This window comes from Danio rerio, chromosome 6 (genome assembly GCF_052040795.2).
Source record: "Danio rerio strain M-AB ecotype USA chromosome 6, GRCz13ab, whole genome shotgun sequence".
Classification (NCBI taxonomy): Eukaryota; Metazoa; Chordata; class Actinopteri; order Cypriniformes; family Danionidae; genus Danio; species Danio rerio.
Genome location: NC_141026.1, coordinates 46,353,233 through 46,374,377, shown reverse-complemented (window position 1 = coordinate 46,374,377; position 21,145 = coordinate 46,353,233). Strand labels below are relative to the sequence as shown.

Sequence of the window (21,145 nt, the reverse complement as noted above, 5' to 3'; positions counted from 1 at the left end):
CACACGGGGCTTCAGCGTCAACGCTTGACAGAGGGCGTGTCTGAAGTTGGGGCTGCCAATGAAGTTAGTCAGCAATTGGCAACTGTCTGAGCTTGTGTATTTGCATACTGCGATCTGATTGGCTGACACTTCCATAGGGGCTTGAAATGTTGAGAAAGTCCCAACTTCTGCTGCGAGCAACGCCTAAAGTCACCCATTGAAAGTGAATGGGAAGCACTGAAGCTGATGTCCCGCGTGAACACATTTCAACCAGGATGTCCATGGGGTCTTAAAAAGTCATAAAATGCCTTCTATTTAAAATAAAAAAAAACTAAAATTAGGCCTTAAAGACTCTTAAATTGACTGAAATATTGTGTTGTAGGTTTTAAATAATTTAAAAAATATATAAATTTTTCTATGTCCATGTAAAGCTACTCAATCAGGCTAACATCACAATAAAGTTTTTTAAAAAGTTTATTTATTAACTCTATTTAGCAATATGGCTTAATTATCTTCTTTAAAATAAAATTTGTTTTTAATGGCTTTTTAAAACTGTTTTAATGGGCCTTTAGAAAAAACATTCTTAGCGTTTAACCTTGTGTAAGTCTAAAAATTCATTCATAATGGTCTTAAAAAGTCTTAAATTTGACCTGATGAAACCTGTAGAAACCCTGTTAACAAGAACAGGACAGAATTAATTAAATATTTATATTTTCATATTAAAATACATTTTTCTTTAGTTGTTTGCAATCTGGGTGGTGCGGTGATGCCGTGGGTAGTGGCTGGGTCAGCGGCTTTGTGGAGTTTGCATGTTCTCCCCGTGTTCGCATGGGTTTCCTCCAGGTGCTCCAGTTTCCCCCACAGTCCAAAGACATGCCATAGGTGAATTGGGTAAGCTAAACTGCCTATAGTGTATGAGTGTGAATGAGAGTGTATGGGTGTTTCCCAGTGATGGGTTGCGGCTGGAATGGCATCTGCTGCGTAAAAAATATGCTAGATAAGTTGGTGGTTCATTCCACTGTGGGAACTCCTAATTAATAAAGAAACTAAGCCATAAAGAAAATCAATGAATGTTTGCAATCTTTCCCACCCTGAAGTTTACGCTCAATTCTGGCTATTTCTGTTATTGTACTGTCTATACAGTTTATATAGAGCAGTTGCGAGAGACAGCAGAGAATATGAATAGATAAGCTTTGTTTGTTGATTAGTCTCCATAACTCTGGCACAGATGTGATTTTGCAAGCCAACAGACAAACACAGGTGTGTCCGCTTGTATTTATGGACAGATTTATTTGCACAGATGCATCAGATTCTCTGCAATTAAAATGAAATAAGACCAGATTAAGTGTCCCAACTGTCTTTGTCATTACGTCTGCCATTTGTTTAGTCTAAATTATAGGGGTCACCTCTTTTTCTTTCCTGTTTTATAATTACATTCAAAAAAAGCGAAGCATGCCAGCCTTTATCTGTTCTAAACAAAGAGATGATGACCTAATTCTGAATCCGTTATATTAAGAAACCCGATTCAGTGAAGCTAAACTGCTATTAGCATCTCCATAGGAGAATAGGGTTTCACTCCAGAGACTTGTTATTCTTAAAGAAGGGATAAGATGAAATTTAACAGCATAAAATGGAGAGCATGCGTGTTGGGGGTTGAATGGTGACATGCGTCCCCGCGACCATGCTGAATCATGAATAAAACATGCTAACAAAGAAGTTTACGCTTGCTAGCCGGAGCAGTTGGCTGATTTTGAATGCTGATGATGGAGCTATTATATCTCATTTATATTCAGATTGAGCGCTCATACAGTGGCTAAATAGTGCATGCTGTGCAGCTCACTTCACAAAAAAATGAGGTCTGTCGTCTCTTAAAGTAGTGATTTTATGGGTAATGTTTATTGGTACTAAAGGATTTTTGTGCAAGTGTGTGGAAATAGTATTGTCAGCTTTTTTAGTGTTTAACTCTTTGCTGAGATTTTCAGCAGATGGATTTTTATATGGTACAACATTGTAAAATATACAGGTTGTGTAGTTGCACCAAAATTGGCAACTGAAAATGTTCAGGTGAAACTGAAAATTTTGCTTCTGTTGTAGTGCCTCAGTTTATGCAGCATGCAATAGGAAGTTCTCTTCCTCTTTGCTAGTTACAACACACACACACACACACACACACACACACACACACACACACACACACACACACACACACACACACACAAATAATAATTGTATATTAAAAATGGTGAAGATTTTTGATACTTTAAATTGCATCAGCATAGAAATTTACTTTCACATTATTAATGTATTACTGTATATTCTTCACATATAACATACATGTAATGTAACATTTATATTATGGTGAATACTGCAATAAATACCTTATGAAAAAAAACTAAAATATTATTTTAATGTTATTTTAAGTTAGTTAAAATATTACTTGGTTGTAAGCTTCTTAGACTTTGAGCAGGCCACATTTCAGTTTATAAAACTGATAGTTCTAGTCTTTGATCATGATTGATGATATACACACCTACATCCTTCATAAATACATCAGTATTTTTGCCACCTTCGCTGCAGTTCGATTTATGCACCTCAGCAATTTTAATAAATAGTATTACTTGTAATAATAATAATAATATTAAAATGATAATATGTGTATTATTTCTTTAATAAAGCATGAATGACCAATGCAATATGTCTGTTTTATTCAACTTATATTTTTTGATTAAGCACTTTCACCAGTCAAAAAAAGTCTTCTCATGCTGGAGATATGTAAATGTGAGGTAGAACTCAGTTTCCAAAGTGCAAAGGGAATATTATTTGAATGTTTTCTTATGATTGCCTCAGAGCAAGAAGGTCGCTGGTTTGAGCCTCGGCTGGGTTAGTTGGCATTTCTGTGTGGAGTTTGCATGTTCTCCCTGGGTTTACTCCTGGTACTCTGGTTTCTCTCAAAAGTCCAAAGACATGTGGAATTGGTGACTTGGGTAAGCGAAATTGTTTGTGGTGTGTGTTTGTGTGTGAATGAGAGTTTATGGGTGTTTCCCAGTGATGGGTTGCAGCTGGAAGGGAATCCGCTGCGTAAAACATATGCTGGATAAGTTGGCGGTTCATTCCGCTGTGACGACCCCTGATTAATAAGGGGACTAAGCCAAAAAGAAGATGAATGAATGAATGTTTTCTTACGATATTGTAAATCTGAGTTACCCTCTTTGATGATGGTTATAAGTGAATCCATGCTATGCTGTGGCCCAGCTTAAATTAAACTAAAAGAATGCTTTGTTTGAGCATAAGCTCCATCAGATAATCTGCTGACACCTATGATTATTGTGTTGTTACAGCTATGTGTTTGGCTTTACAATACATTTAACATAACAGTTAATCAATCATAAGGAAAATTCCATGTATTAATATTTGTTCTACGTGTCAACTCTATGTTTTGCCCATCGAAATACGGATTATGGATGTAATTTATATGGTTATCAATCATGTTGCATATGGTTATGAACCATGTAATTCTTATGGTTATCCATCATATTGCATATGGTGGTCATATTGCAAATGGTTATGAATTGTGCAATAAGTAGTTCATACATTTTCCTTACCAACAGCAAATCTTCGGATGCATACTTGCATATAAAGCCGTGGTCACACTGCACTTTTCGCCCCATAGACTTCCATTCATACGCATGCTATTGCGGCTGACAGGAAATGTTAGCTCAAGCAACAAGTTTTGCATTTTGCTACATTCAAAAGTTCAAGCTTCACTGTAAAAACAAATGCAGCGTTCCTCACAATTCATGTTGTCCCAATACAAATTATGTTAACACTTTTAACAAATTCATGTGGATTGAACATAAAAAATTAAGTTGTCCCAATGAACTCTCAAGAATTATGTTGTTTCAGCTCATTTTAAATAGTAGTAGTTTGAACGAGCAAAAAAATGTATAAAAAAATTCACTGTTGGTGAACTCTGACTGACAATAATCGCATCACGTGTTTGCGTGAGACCAATAGAAGACCAAAATGTGACCTCTCTGTACAGAACTTTAAAATATGTAGCAATCGCTCACTTTTATCAATGTGTAATCATATTGTTTTATTCCGTCCCTTTTCACAGCATCATGCGACAAAACTTCTTAACCACAAACTCTAGCATGGCCATGGCTTAACTCAACACTCACTCTAGATGAGTACAAGCTCAAGAGTGAAAGAAACTAACAGTAATGATTAGAAGGCAATGACTAATTATTCCCAGGTGCTCTCTTTGACAGTAATTAACTTGATAGAAGATGAGTCCATGCAGGTGTGACGGAGAGCCTGGCAGATGGATCTGATGCTCTCACTTTGATAATTCCTCATTACTTCATGTAAACCAACTCTCTATTCATCGCAACCACTTTTCATTCTCACTCCCTCTGGATGCTGAAACGAAACCTATCCACCTTTTTCTTACGCCCCATGATGCTTTGCATGAATTGAAAGGGAGTAACTTCTGTCAAACTGTAAAGAGTCAGTGAGGTGTTTAAATAACTGGGTACAATGAGGTGGCATCATTCTCCTTAGTTCATTCATTGAGTATTAAAAGGATATTTGGTAGAATTAACAAATTACTTTCAGTAGACTTTCAGTAGACCATGAATAACCTTAAAAATTAGCAACAAGTCTTTCCACAGCAACATATATTAAATATTACAGTTCTGTAGGAAATAAGAAGAGAACATAACCTTAAGGAACAAAACACAGTGAACTCAAAAAACTTTGGACCACAGCTTGTAAAACTGATGTTGTGTTAAAATAGCAGCATATATAATGTGATTTTTATGTATTTTATTCATTTATTTGTTTATTTTACGACCATACATGGTAAGGATTATTGGTAGCACAATATTTTTATTTAAAAAAATGTAATAGTTTGGGTTGTCTTAAATGAAAGTTCCCTAAGAAGTCCACCCCTTAATTTGAAAACCTCAGGCACTTGTTAGTAAGGTAAAGCAGCCCATACTTGGTTGGTAGAGTGTGGGAAACTGTATTTCCTTAGACGCACAGTGACAGACAACTCATTATAACAGGAAGGCAAGGAAGGAGGAAGCTTGAAGGAAGTGATTTAGCCCCCCATTATTGATCCTCAGTGGATAACAGAAGGTCTCATGCTTAAACAGGATTAAGAGCAAGTAAACAGCGGCGTCTTTTAGCAGGCGTCCATGCTTATCAGGAGCATTAGTTTCCCTCTGTTTGCTGCTTAATCCACACTGAGACGGCATGCTGCTGCGTATAAAGGTTGCTGTGTTTCAAGTCAGCCAAAACTGTAAGAAGGTTTCCTGATTCTGAATAAAATAACACACACACACACACACACACACACACACACACACACAGACATACACATAGAAACAGCATATCAAATGCTGCCAAACAACACCTTTTTTTTCTTCAAGACTGTTATGTTTGGAAGAATAGAGGACTTAAGTCTCTGGACGGGACTCACACATAGTGAGAATGTTCTTTCTTGGATTCTGGGAATAAACCCTTAAGCTTAAACTTCATCTGCCATGCTTGAAAGATGCTTCTTTTTCATTTATGTTGTTGTTCTTAAGCTCAAATCGAAAGTAAAACTTCCGGCAAACTACAGAACTCTTTGACTGCGTCCGAAATCGCCTACTACTGAGGTACTGCATTTGATTTTGAATTTACTACTCGGCCATTAGAAAAGAATGTTCTATACAGTATGAATATGAGCAGTATGAATGGAACTGGAACATACTACATCAGCCATTTTGTCATGATCATATGACCAACCCACGTCAGTTGTATCGCTTTACTCTCATTCGTTAATTCTCTGGTGGTGCATCATGGGATAATGTAGCATGCCTCGGATGTGCATTTCTGAATCCTAAGTAGTAGGTTCTGCGGGAACTTCTCGCATACTGTTTTTTGAATTCTATGAATTCAGACAGATACTACCCGGCTCGCTGTTTTACTATATAGTATGGAAGTATGTGATTTCAGACGCAGCCATTGCTTAAAGGATTTACACCTAGTGGTTGAACTAGGTATTGCAGTACAAATTCAAAATTTTGAAGATGGTGTTTTTTTACCCAGCCCCTCCTCCTTAAGGTTGCCAGATGTGCAGGTTGCTAGATTAACAACACAAACAGGACGAGTGAGATGTTCTGCTAATGTTTACCTTTGTGATATTAATACCAGTATTGTATTATTTGCTAATTAAAAATCACCTTGTAGGTTTTTATAACACAGAATCTGTGTCTCATTTCGGAGGCTGCTGCTGTCCTCTGTAGGTTGCATTTTTGGCCACTCCTGTATACATTGAAGCAGCCAACACAAAATGCACATTTTCAAAGGAGAATTACTGACTTTAGCTCAATTTTTCACCTAACACACAGGTGTCAAACTCAGTTCCTGGAGGGCCACAGCTCTGCACAGTTTAGCGTTAACCCTAATTAAACAAACCTGATCAAAGTAATTGAGTCCTTCAGGCTTGTTTTAAATCTCTAGGTAAGTGTATTGAAGCAGGGTTGTAACTAAACTGTGGAGCGCTGCGGCCCTCCAGGAATTGTTTGACCTTCCTGACGTAGCATCTTTTTTTTTTTAAAGTTCCCAAAAAATCTCAAACTTACATGCGGCTTACATTTGTATGTCCAAGGCTTGTTTAGTTCTGAATCTTTATCAATTTCATTTATATTGACAAATAAGTGGAATAGATCCAGAATAGATTCATATTAATTTGGCTACTCTGTTATTCAAAAGCTTGGGGTCAGTCATTTTATTCAGTGTTATAAAATAACATGTTGGTGCTTTTCATTCAGTTTTTGGCATATTTATTTATTTATTGCTTCGTCAGAATAGTATTAAACTTGGCGAAGGTTTTGGCACTTGGCATGTCAACAAAATATTATGGGCATGATTGAAAAATGGTCAAACTTGTTCACTTTTGCATTGTAGAAATGGGAAACCATTAATTTTGTGGAAACATCTGGTACTGCATGCAAACAGAATCTTACAAAAAGCTGTTTTTGGAGTAAAAAAAAAAAACACCTAATTTTATTGCAAAATAGCTGATGTCATTTTAATTTTGTGTTTTATATCCTATATAAAAATTTATTATTTTTTTTCTTAATAATAATCGTAAACTTCTACAACATAAATGCTGCTCTTTCATTCTTCTTTTTTTAACAAATATATCTGATATTATTGTGCAATCCAAATGAGAAATGATTTCTGAAATGTGAGATGCTTACCAACTTTTTGGATGTTTGTTTATGAGCACAATTAGACCACATTATCTGTGCTACAAATGTAACAATACTATTACAACAATAGTAAAGCCTTATCATACTGACAGCCAGTTTCCTGGATGTTGAAAGCAATGTCATACAATTATTTCGCATGAGAAATAAAGCACATTTATTTTGTCATCATGTCTTGACTTTACATAACAGGATTTTAGCTGTAAAACCAAGCAATGCTATATAAGGCCGCACATTTAGTGTGAATGCTGCATTTTAGACTACATGTCAGAGTGAATGTGAATTCTGTTGATGGCCTCCATAGAAGCCTAATGGAACAGCATGTGTGACGTGTGCGTGGCCTTTCCAGCAGGTCTGTGTTAAACAGAGGGTGAAGAGGCTCAGTTTGGTGTGTGTGCTCTCAGTCAGTCAGTGTCAGAGGTGAACTGTGTGAATGGAGATCCCGCTTGGCCTCCTCTTCACTGGAGAGGCAGTGAGGCAGAACGTTTCCAGGGTGGAGGTTTTGTCTCGGGGTCACGGGCTACGAGGAGGAGAGGCATTCCTGCGCACTTAAGTCTTAGCGAAAAATACACTGACACGCTGAAAGGGATGATTGTGTTGTTGACCCAGCTGACAGAGAGGAAAAGAAAATCTATACAATCGAATACAAGGAGTTAAGAGTTGAAAGGTAAATTAAAGAAAGGAAAGAACTGCCGTCTTGAGTGAAACACAATTGTAGCTTGGTGCTATTTATTGATTTGTTTGTTGGTGTAGTTATTTAATACTTTGGGCATTGCACAGTGCAAGTTAATTCAGTGTTTTTTGGGGGCAACTTACATAGGAGTGCAGGGATGTAATCTAACTGTTTTATTATTAATATTACAATCAGGGTTCATAAAGTTATGGAAAACCTAGAAAAGTCATGGAGTTTTGACATCGATTTTTAACAGAAAAACCCACAAAGTTTGGAAAAGTCATGGAAAACAGATGTCTTTATACTTGAATATAGGTTATTTACTTATTTTCTTTCCTTGGCCAATCACTAACTCTCACATTAATAGTGCGGTGTAAGCATTATCTAAATCAATTTTACATAGATATAAATATAAATTGAATCTAAATAGATTGTTGTGTGTTTTACGATATGCTGTAATAAATTTGAACATGCATTGTTTTTCTTTTACCACACATATGTAGATATTGCATGAAACATTAGGTCCTGAAAATTTACTTGAAAGTCTTGAAAAAATCATGGAAAAGTCATGAAATTTTTGTTAAAAAAAATGTATTACAGTAATATAATATTATTACAGTAATACAATACTAACACCATGACACTGTCACTGTATTGTTTTGTAAGATTTTTGGTTATAATAGTGAAAGACAAAATGCAGTACTTGGATGTCTGCATCAAATTAAATGTACCCAAGTCATTTTATGTACATAGACAGTATATTAAATATAAGTAAAATGAGCAGAAACAACACAATTATTAAGATTTCCTTGGGACAACTACATTTTTTATGTTCAATCCACTTAAATTTGTTAAATTTTTAAAGTTAACGATCAATTTTTGTCGGATGAATATGAATAATTTGCGTAGAACCATGCATTTTTTATAGTTTGAAAATTTTCAAAATATGGGTGAAATAATGTTCCATTCAGCGTAACATCATTTTGACCTGTACGTATTCAACAACTGGTTCATTCTGTAGCCCTATATACATTTATGGAGATCGCCAATTATATAGCCATTTCATGCTTACCAGCTGACCATTAACCTCCATATGGATGGCTTTCCTGCTGTTACCAGTTTGTCCAGTGACTTGCAGCGTACGTCGACGAACATGAGATGCAATAACGGGGTTCTGTCTGGCAAAGGATGATTATTAAAGAAATTATATTTTAAGAATTATATTTGGTCAGACTTTATTTTGTTGGTCCGTTTGTTGAATTTAAGCATCTAACTGCCAACTAATTCTTATTAGATCATAAGTAGACTGTTAGGTTAGGGTTGGGGTTAGGGTTAGTGTAGATTCACATGCAAAGTGTCTTATAGTCAGTTAAATGTCTGTTGAAGGAGCAGTTTCAACAGATATTAAGCAAACAGTCTACTTGTACTCAATTGACCTTTTATTATATATTTTATTATACTTATATTTAGCTATTCATTTAACAAAAAAAGTATAATTTGTATTATTTGACATTTTCTGTTTTATTTAGAGACATTTCCACATGCAGCATTAACTATTGTAGAACCATTAATGATGATACTACCGTTAACAAACTACAATGGCACCGTCTGTATTTTGTTGGTAGTATCACGGTACTACTATAGTATTGGTAAACCGTGATACTCTAGTGGGTCAATTTGTACTTTTTAAAACACTTTTGGTTGGGTTTAGGGAAGAAGGTGGGTGGGGGTATCGGTCAGCTGGTTAGTCAGTCCATCGACAGTGGCCTCTGGTGGATTTATGCGAATGGCACTTGCGAAATAAATTTGAGATCTAAAAAAGCACACACCACGGCCTCTGGTGGATTTGTGAAAACAAAAACTGCCTGAGACGTATTTGAGACTCTCCAGTCTCCAGGTACTCTGATCAAAACAAATATTACTATATTTTATATTATTTGAAGCTTTATGCGGACAATGAGTAAAACCTACAACAAAAAATATTTCAAATAACAATTATTAAAAGTATTTTTTTAATTTATACATGAATATTACTTTGAATGACATCTTAGTGCGTCTTAATGGTAATCATTGTAAAAACAAAATATTTAGAATATTTTTATCATTATACCGTTGTACTGCAGTTGATTTACCATGGTTGTTCTTATAGTCTAAAGAAAACATTACACTGAAGTTCATTTTGGATATGAGTTTTGGCAAACATTCCCTAAAAAAGCTTCCTTGGTGTTCATTTGTTAGAGATGGTAAGTCTTTGTTTCGGTTTGAAAGTTTCCGAATTTAAATTCATATTGAATGTTCCAATTATCCCTCAGGCTAGGATTAGTTTTAATCCTCTTGGTTATTAGTTAACATATTCCCTCTTCAAAGCTCAAGTGCTCCAATCCTGTCTGTTTGGAAATCCGAGAATGGGATCCAGCAGCTTGTGAATTAGACTGAATGTATTTCTCACAAGTTATTTATTTGTTTAACATAAACTTACTGCATGCACTGTGGATCTCTAAGAGCTGTATTAGACGTTTGATGTTTGAAATGTTTTACATAACACAATATGGCATACAACTTCAGAAATCTATGCTTTTAAAATAAAAAAGTGTTTTGAGTATCTGCATGTAAATGTGCGTGCATTTGGAAATAGTCACCTTGTGTGCAATAATAAGATGTTTGTGTATTCTCAAGCATTGCATCAACCAATTTTTTTTTTCTATGAATTTCATCACATTGTTGTGCTATTGTAAGCCTGTGTTTGTGCATGTGTGTGCACGTGTGTGTGTGTGTGTGTGTGTGTGTGTGTGTGTGTGTGTGTGTGTGTGTGTGTGTGTGTGTGTGTGTGTACAAGCAGGTTTGCATAAGTGGGTGTGAATGCCTCTAGCAAAGATCTTATCAAAGCTGTCTCTCATCTAGAAATCAAAAAAATGAACAAATGGGGAACGCTGCGTTTGTTGAAATGAGCACATGGGGAAAAGCTTTATAAGCTCTGAGATAAGAGAGGCGGTTCATTCAAGGTCAAACACCCTGTTAGCAGACTTGCTAAGAGTCGTGCTTTTGCATCTTAATGAAGGAGCATTTGCTGTTAGGTTAAAGTTGACATAGCCTAACTAGGACATTTGTATAGCATATTTATTTTTTTTATTTTATTTCACTTGGCACTGCTCTTCACACTTACTGGCCACTTTATTAGGTACACCTGTCCAACTGCTCATTGAACCAAATTTCTAATCACCCAATTACATGGCAGCAACTCAATGCATATAGTATTTCAGAAACTGCTGATTTACTGGGATTTTCACGCACAACCATCTGCACCAAATCTGCCGCAACTGTGTGATGCTATCATGTAAATATGGACAAAAATCTCTGAGGAATATTTCCAGTACCTTGTTGAATCTATGCCATGAAGGATTAAGGCAGTTCTGAAGGCAAAAGGGGGTCCAACACGGTTCTAGTAAGGTGTACCTATGTAATAAAGTGGCCGGTGAGTGTATATACAGTAGTTGGTAGTTACCACAACAAGAAACTAATAATATAGAAATATTTAAACCTGATAATCACAGCTATGAAAAAAAAAACATCAAAGAGACCACTTTAAATTTCTAATTTTTTGGTGGATTTTATTTATTATATGATTTTATTTTAATAATATAAAATGTTAATATTTGTTTTATTCTTTAAATGTCTGACAGCATTTCTTCTGAATTTCTAATATGACGTTATCATGTAGAGTTTTTTTCTTCTAGAATATGAGAGTTGGTCAGAATAACAAAGACTTTCATTTCTTTTCATTAAAAATTCTTTCATTCATTTTCCTTCGGCTTATTCGCTTATTGGGGTTGCCACAGCAGAATGAACCGAAAACTATTTGGGCATATGTTTTACACAGGGGATGCCCTTCCAGTCACAACACATTACTAAGAAACACTCAAACACTCACACATTCCACACACACACACACACACACACACACACACACTCTCATACTGTACACTGAGTCCTATTTAGTCATCCAAGTCACTTATAGTACATTATTACCCCCCCTGTTATTTTTTTACCCAATTTCTGTTTAATGGAAAGAAGATTTTTTTCAGCACATTTCTAAACATGATAGTTTTAATAACTCATTTTTAATAACTGATTTATTTTAACTTTGCTATGATGACAGTAAATAATATTTTACTAGATATTTTCAAGACACTTCTATACAGCTTAAAGTGACTTTTAAAGGCTTAATTAGGTTAGCTAGGTGGTTTTCTCTGTTGACAATCGAAAAAAATATATGTCTTAAAGGGGCTAATAATATTGACCTTAAAATGTTTTTTGTTTTTGTTTTTTATTACAAACTGCTTTTATTCTAGCTGAAATAAAACAAAAAAAGACTTTCTCCAGAACAAAAAAATATTATCAGACATACTATGAAAATGTCTTGCTCTGCTTAACATCATTTGGGAAATGTTTAAGAAAGAAAAAAATCAAAGGAGGGTTAATAATTCTGACTCCAACTGTATATAAAAGTACTAGCAGCAGCACTGTGTTATCTTTTGGTAGTAACAATTGCAAACACTTAAATGCAACTTCTGTACAAATGCATTTTGAAATATCCCTCAATGTGTGCAGCTCTGACCCCATCTGGCCTTGCTTTCCTGCACTACAAGATTGCTTTGAACCTTTTCTTTCTCATTACTTTTAGCCCTCATCTTCAGAGCACTGCTCTTGATTGGTGTGCCATGCTTCGGCCCTCAAGCTTGCATTCATTTCCTCATGTACGGCAACCACAACATCTTCCTGGGAGGCCCTCGTCTTCAATTACTTAGCTAAAGAAGGCTCCCTAGGTTCGCTTTGTTTAATGACCCTGATTAATTAGCAAGAGAGCGCTTTCTAATTTATGTTGTTGTTGTCGTTTCGCTGAGTCTAGCTGGATGCAGTTGCAATGGCTGCTTTGCTTCTGTGGATATTTCGGTACAGCTTTACTGATTAAAGGTCCACTGAAGTGCCTAGAAATGTGCAGCTTTGTTCAATAACATAGTTCCTCCACTAAAAAACAGCCGGTAGCATTTCATTTATATCACAGATCTTTCAGGCAGTCACTGAGCTGAAGCACTTGTGATTCTTGACAGCCATAGTGCGAAAAAGCAATGCTGATCCTTCTCCGGTCTCACATAAAACATTTTATATGTCATTTAAGTTGGTCTGACACTTTTTGTGCTGTTTTGCACATATATTCCACATTGCGTGTGCAAGTACTGCAGTTGTGTGACATTAAAGTGGAACTAGGTTTCATTCAGCCCAATAGAAAGGAAATTTACATTGTTGGATTCGTTTGTCCTGTTTATAGTGCAGTTTTTACTTTATAGATAATTGTAATGAACAGACTTCATTTTGAATGTCCTAGTTGCTTGTATGCTGACTGTGTGTGCATTTCGGCATCCTGGCTTTTTAGAGTTCCTCCTGACATTGTTCTGACTAATAAACATAAAGTAGTTCAGATCAACACGATGTCGGCTACTGTTTATTATTTTCTCTTGTATGCAAGTATTAGAAAAGTCTGTGTGATTACTTGGTTACATGTGAATAAGTGACCTATTTCAGCTGTATCTTGTAGGGGGCAAGACACTTCAGATATTTGATAGCATTTGATTGCTCTTATAAAAGATATAATGGAAAGGAAGTTCATTGAAATGCTATAAAAAATTGTTAACCGGTTATGGCGGAAATGATAACGTGCAAGTTATAGATCATTTTAATGTGGTCATGGCATTAGCCAATGAACATTTCCTGCGTGTTATCAAACTATTTGATAACTAACAAGAGGCAATTTAATCGTAACTTAATGTTAAAATATTATTTCATAATATGTGGCTCTTTTTAGATTCTCAGAAGCTATAGAAATTAAAAATGTAAATCAGGAAATACATTAGGACCATTGTTTGTTTACATCCCTCAAAATTGTCTATAGATAATCTTAAGACTAATACTGGGGTTCTGTGTACAGTATGTTGGGCTTTACAGTGACTTTACTGCTTTAAGTGATTTTACTTAGTCATTTGATAAACTCCACAGTCTCCAACATTATTCATTTTTCATTCTTCCTCCAATCCACAAATGTGGAAAGTTGTACAAGCTCATGTACTGTGGCCCGCTCCATTAGATTCAACCTTAACTAATTCTGAAGCTAAAACTGCTGCTTAAAAAACAAAAACAAGAGATAAATATTTAATTTATCAGGGGTTGCCACAGCGGAATGATCCGTCAACTATTCTGGCATATGTTTTACACAGCGGATGCCCTTCCAATCGCAAAACATTACTGAGAAACACTCATACACTCTTACATTCACACACACACTCATACACTAAGGCCAATTTAATCATCCAAGTCACTTATAGCGCATGTCAGTAGATTGTATGGGAAACCGGAGCACCCAGTGGAAACCCATGCGAGCACGGGGAGAACATGCAAACTCCACACAGAAACGAGAACTGACCCAGCCGAGGCTCGAACCAGTGACCTTCTTGCTGTGAGGCGACAGCACTACCTACTGCGCCACCGCTCCGCCCCTATTATTATTATTTTTTTTATGTTATGTTCATTCTTGGTTTAAATCAATGCTCTTATGTTTGTCTGTTTCAACAGGTCAATGGAAAGGACTTGTCCAAGGCGACACACGACCAGGCAGTGGAGGCCTTCCGTATGGCTAAAGAGCCCATTATGGTCCAGGTGCTTCGTCGGGCTCCCAGACCCAAACCTACAGGCCCGACTGGGGAAGGACAGGTCGTGGACATCAGCACCCAGACAGACATCACCTTCCAGCATATCATGGCCCTCAGCAAGCTGCCTACATCCTCCACTCCTGTGGATGTGCTTGAGCAGTACCTCCTGCCAGAGGGGTGAGTGACAGATTCCTGGACCACTTACAATGCTTATTAGAGATTTTGGAAACCTAACTGTGGATTATAGCAGAGGGAGTAGCTATTTGTAGCATTTACATGGTTTTTACTTCATTTAAAAGTTGCTCTGCCAGCTCAACAAGATTTTAATATACTTGTTAGACGTTTAGGCCCAGGGCACAAGATGAAATTAAGTTACGTTCATTTATTTGGATTTACCTTATCTATCTGCATGTGTCCTCGGGGTTTGTCTCTCACAGGTTAAAGCTTTGAAAGTAGAGTTGAATTAATTTTTGTACCGCCAACATACAACTTATTTCTAATTCCCATGCTTGTCTTTACTTCATTATTTCTTATACTTTGTAAAAAACTGAGTTTTGAAAATAGATAATGACTGGTGTTGTCCAAGGATAAAGTGTCACATAACAGGGCTCGAAATATGCGCTTGTAATTTAAGCTATGCGACCTCATAATATATATTGGGAGCATTCGTGCAACTGCATATAATGGTTGTAGTGCGACCTGTTTTTTTTTTGTTTTTTTTTTTTTTTTAAACTGCCGCTATATTGGTTCATATTAGCTGTCACTCACTCAAGACTTTCCGCTGTCAGTCGACAGGGAGGGAGCTTTTGTGACCGTGGGGAATGCAAATGGCTGAAGAGTGAAAAGTACACTGAATCTTGATCCAACACAATCTCACGTTTCCTCGTGAGATCAGGCTGCAACAGCGCAAATGTCCGCTAAAACACCATCGCCAAAGAAGCTTGCCTTTACTGAGTTTAAATTGATGCGGGTTATAACAAAGAACAGTATTGCGCCGGTGGTCATCGGGAGAATCCTGCTCTGCCCCCCTCATATTGGGCCGGCTGACTCGCATGCTTTTCCGCAAACACAGAAAAATGTAATTCAGCGCGTAACGAGGCTGAGCATTAAAACAACACGAACCGAAACCAAAACTTTTAAAAGTGAGACTTTTCTTCCTTTCTTTTGTCCGTTCTTTCTTGAGGTGTATATTATTTTTCTATTTAATTACTGATGACTGCTTTGCAGCTTTCAGCATTGAATTGAATGATTTATTATATTATATCATTTGTTTTGTAGCAGAACTATTATTTATTCAATTGACATGCATATAAAAACAATAGTACAAAATAAATATTTCTTACTACAATGCTTCATTTGTGTTTGATGCAAACCATCAATATATTTTTCATAAAGTAACAGTAGGACTTTATATAGCAGATGACTTACATTAAAGCACATTCAAGGCAGCATGATGATGAGAAATATAATTCATTATTAGTATTCTTGTCATCATCGTCATTATTACTATTTTATAAATATTCAACATTAATTTTGGAATTACTGCACGAATATTAAGTCATCACAGCATTAGTTAGATAGTTGTTTTGGGTTTTGTTAGTCCCAATTGATGTTTTCAAATACAATAAATTAATATACAACTTGTCAAATATATCATTCATTTTTGGTGGGTGCTCCTAAATTTTTTCTGGTGCTCCTAAATATTTCAGGTTTGGAGCACCAGTGCTACCAAGTAAGAAAGTTAATTTCGAGCCCTGCATAAGTGTTGTAAAATTGGCAATGGTAGCTCTAAAATAGACTGGATGAGTAAAACAACAACAAAAAAATCATTGTACACATTGTCACATGGTCATATCACATAAGCTAAGAGGTTGTAATGAAGTTAGGAACCAAACTGGTAACATTTTATAGAGCGTTTAACGCTTGAACACATTGTTATTTTCTTAATTATAGTCCCTCTATGATGTTTTTTTTTTTTATATATATATATATGATTTGTTTTCTGTTTTCTAGGCACTCTCCAGCTCATGAATACTTCGACCCTAATGATTTCCTAGAGGGCATGCAGCACGAGATAGAAAGAGAAGAGCTGGAATATGAGGTAATGTACCACACAACGTCTCCCTTTACTCCTAACTCAATTCACGATAAAAGGACGACTGAAGACATAAAGAAAGACATGCTGACGCCAGGCCTGATGCAATCTGTCTCTGCTGATCAATTGGTGAATTTACCAAACAAACCCTCAATAACCTCACACAGGCACCCAAGTGGTCAGCCGTACTGATATCAAGTAGCCTTTTTCGCCCTGAAACAGATGCGAGACGAGGATATCATTATTTACCTTTGTCATTGACTTATACTTCGGTGAAAAGAGATAATTGGATAGGTTGGGATCAGACTGGCCTGATGGATCTCGGTGTACAATAAGCATAGACAGATTGCAGCGTAATGAGAGTGTTGGGCAGTGAGTCATGAGGGTCACAATGAAGGAGTCCATAAAGAGATGAAGTTCAGAGACTTATAGCAGCAGATGCTCTGCATGCAGTACTCTCGACGACCTCTCATTGGCCCCTGAAGGCCTCCAGGTGACACGGTGGGGGCCTCCAGACAGAGATCAATGACTAGGATGGGGCCAATCTGAATGCTCAACACCACCTCCTCCCTCCCCGCTTGTTTACCTTGATTAATGCTCTTGCACCTCAAGGACAAAGGAAAGAGAGTTTTAGATGCTCTGAGGTTGGCAATGCATTAATACATAGTGCTCAGGGTCTTTTCGTAATGTGCTAGAGAGATTTGCAATCATGTTATGTAATGAAATAACCAGCTTATAAAGTTATAATCAACAGTTACTGCTTAGGAAATTACACAAAAACCCGTTTTTCAAATTGTGTCTGGTACCGTTAAACTTTTCATTATATTTTGTAGGGTTGCATCATGCATGGTTTACTGGTACTATGGTAGTATTGCGATATGGCTTCAAAATACTCTCAGTGCCACGGTAGTTTATAAACAATAGTATTATCATTAATAATTTACCTTTAATAGATGTTGCATGTGGAAAAGTCACTAAAATGTTCACATGTTTGTGCAACAACAGACCATTTTATTTTAATAATCTGTGGAGCCCTTTAAGGTTGGAAAACGGTATAGAATTCGCACCTTTTATGGTAGTATATTGCACGTTTTCTAACACTTTAAATGGAACACACATGTAAATCGGTTAATTTCTGCTCCTGTTAATATGATTTAGTAACTACAACAACACCAACAATATCTTTCTTTAAAGAACGACTCACAAAGTGAAATTTTAAATTCCATTGGATTGTTGCCTTATAAGACTGAAAAAAATAGATAAAAATCCCAAAATAGCAACAGAAAACATTGAAACAAATTTGAGCACTTATATAGCCTAATTATGTTGGTAAATGCTCTTTTGGCATATTTTGTATCTTTATTTTAATGTATTTTTTGTTGGTCAGTTATTTACAAAATAAACAAAAAGAATGAATACATTTTAGGTGAAGTGAGGTGCAAATAATACTTTTTGGCCTTAAGGGAATTATTTATTAAATTAAAGAAGGCCGATTATAACTTAAGATAAAGTATTTCTGACCACTTTCTTTATAATTTGAGTTATGAATTACAGTATCACAATACTGCTTGGTATCATAATACTTGAGTTGTTATAGTATCATAAGATTATTTAATGGCATCGCGACAACCCTAATCTTTTGTGACAACCTCCACACATTTGCACTGTAAATTCTCAATACCACAATATAAAAAAACTACTTTGAACTAGTTTTCAAAGATATCATGTAAAAAGAAATACAGTATTGTTTATCAAACTTGTGTATTTAATATCATATCAGCATTGAATTTTGAATGAACTGAAGACTAAAGCTTTTGTTGAAAATTCAGTTTTGCCATCATAGGGAAAATTTTTATTTAAATAAATAGAAGCTGATTAAAATAGGAAGGTTGTTTTTGTTTAGTACTGTTTGTAATGGTACTATTTTAATGTATTTAGTGCAAATGGACAGATTTGGTGAGTGTAAGGGTTTTCTAAGAATATTTTAAATTTATGTTAACTCTAAAGTTATGTTAACATTACAACAATGGACAATAAAGATGTTCATCTGCACTTTTAAATGCATTGCGTACAGACAACAATATTGTACAGAAAATGTAAAAAGCTGTATTAGACATACCAAGTAAGTGTTTGGTAATGTCATATCTCATATGTCATGATAAATATGCTTAAAACACTTGCATGTATATTATAGTACATACAAATACACAGGGCAGGGCGATAGGGCAAAAATGTCATGTCAATAATTATTTTCCATATTGAAGGATAACGATATATATTTCAATATAAGTTGTTAATGCTTCCAGATTTAAGAGTACCCCAACCTGGGGCATCACCTTTTTCTAATTACCTAGAAAAAGGTGATTAATATGAACATAAACTTTTGGATGTCATTCAGCTGTCCTTCACACTTTTAAAATGTCCGTTACGCCCCTGACCCCAACTATGACAGAAGCCACAAAAATTAGAGGGTCCAATAAATGGCCTTTTAGATTTCCATTGCTGCTCATTTCTGCTGTGAGATTGACCCTTAGATTATTGTAGAGTAAAAAAGTCCAGAGCTTATTATCGTTATTGACATAAATTTGATCAGGATTCAATGTAATATCGTTTATCGGCCCAGCCCTTCAAATACATACTGTATATGTTACCTGAGCTAGACAGGTTTTCATAAGATTCACCTTTTTACAGATGTCAGCTAGATAAATGAGACATGACACTTGTACAGGTTTGTTGCAGCATGTACCTCCGTATAATTCAAATGTGTAGATCAAGACATCTGTTTTTGTATATTGCAATGATTAAACTGCCTTTTTACATTGTTTAGCATATCAGCTTCCTGAATGGACGTAAAATCTGCTATGCATTAAAATATCATTGTTCTTTTAGGAAGTGGATTTATACAGAACAAACATCCATGATAAACTGGGGTTTACCGTATGCTACAGGACCGATGATGAGGATGAGACGGGGATCTATGTCAGTGAGGTGAGTTTTCCTGAAAGTAGCTGTTTATGTGTATGTAATGTCTGGCACATTCTTTAAAGCCTATGAAGCCACTTTGTTCAAGTTTGTATTCTGGGTCTCCATTGTTTCTCATTGCACAGATTGATCCAAACAGCATTGCTGCGAAAGATGGAAGAATTCGAGAGGGAGATCGGATTATTCAGGTTTGCTTTATATCAGTGAGATTATTTGCAATAAGTCTTAATATTCAGGCATTTTGCATAAACAAATCTCCACTCCATAATTTAGATCAATGGCATTGAGATCCAAAACCGTGAGGAAGCAGTGGCTCTTTTAACCAGTGAAGAACACCCAAATGTGTGCTTGCTATTGGCTCGGCCAGAGATACAGGTGAGATGCCAGAAACACATCATACATGCTCTTTACCAACTCTGAAGGGCAGCTGATAGCTTTTGTCCTGTCCTTGTTGTACTAGCTGGATGAGGGTTGGATGGATGATGACAGAAATGACTACCTGGATGACCTTCACATGGATATGTTGGAGCAACAACACCATCAGGCTATGCAGTTCACAGCAAGCATGCTCCAGCAGGTACAGCAAATCCATCACAAAGTCACTCGTGGAGTAGATCAGTCAATCACAGCTCAGCCTGTCATCGCATGATATCCAACATATCAATCATAATTGTCTGTGTCTGTCACTGTACAGGAGGTAAAGCAGTCAAGCTAGGACTTTAAAAGAAAGCATGACTACATTTTAGGGCCCCAAACATCCATTTTAGAAGTGGACATCTGTGCTTGTGTAAATGTGGTAAAATGCATTTTGACTATTGATTTAACCAGTTAGAAGTGTAAACCGACACCCAGTGCCAGTATGGTCAACTCCAATGCTGAAGACAGCAATAACCATAGACAAGATGAGTTGACAATTGCCTGTGTAAAGGGGGTAACAACTTCTGTACTTTAAACAAGACTTTGAAATGGCTCTTAATTTAGTTTAATTACTTTTATTGTATGATTAATTTAAAAGGTACAGAATTAGGCTTATAGCTGTTCGGTTTAAATGCCATACAGTATTGTACTTATTTGTGTACTTCATTTAAAAAATGTATCATGACAGTTCACATGTTAGGATGTGAAGATACTGTGTTGTGTCATTTTTGCCAGTAAAGGCAAATATGGCTGTATAAACAATTGCTAACATTGCTGTTATCAGTAATAAAACTTAATAAGAGTGCAATTATTGTAGTTAATGTAATAGCTTGTTTTTTTTTTACTATACCAGTGGCAAATCGATACTTACAATGCATCCGGAAAGTATTCATAGCGCTTCACTTTTGCCACATTTTTTATGTTACAGCCTTATTCCAAAATGGATTAAATTAATTTATTTCCTTAAAATTTTGCACACAATACCCCATAATGACAATGTGAACAAAATATTTTTTTGAAATTGTTGCAAATT

The 21,145-nt window shown here is 36.0% G+C and overlaps 1 protein-coding gene across 5 annotated transcripts in view; it reads left to right on the top strand.

Annotated features, from left to right (window-relative positions):
* The window catches only part of pdzrn3b (PDZ domain containing RING finger 3b), a 145,509-nt gene that overhangs the window by 120,579 nt on the left and 3,785 nt on the right, over positions 1-21,145 (top strand). For all 5 annotated transcript variants that reach the window (XM_087254740.1, XM_087254741.1, XM_087254739.1 and 2 more), the window contains 6 exon segments: positions 14,542-14,795; positions 16,632-16,719; positions 19,603-19,701; positions 19,821-19,883; positions 19,969-20,070; positions 20,156-20,272. In XM_087254740.1, the coding sequence (XP_087110866.1) occupies positions 14,542-14,795; positions 16,632-16,719; positions 19,603-19,701; positions 19,821-19,883; positions 19,969-20,070; positions 20,156-20,272 (723 nt within the window).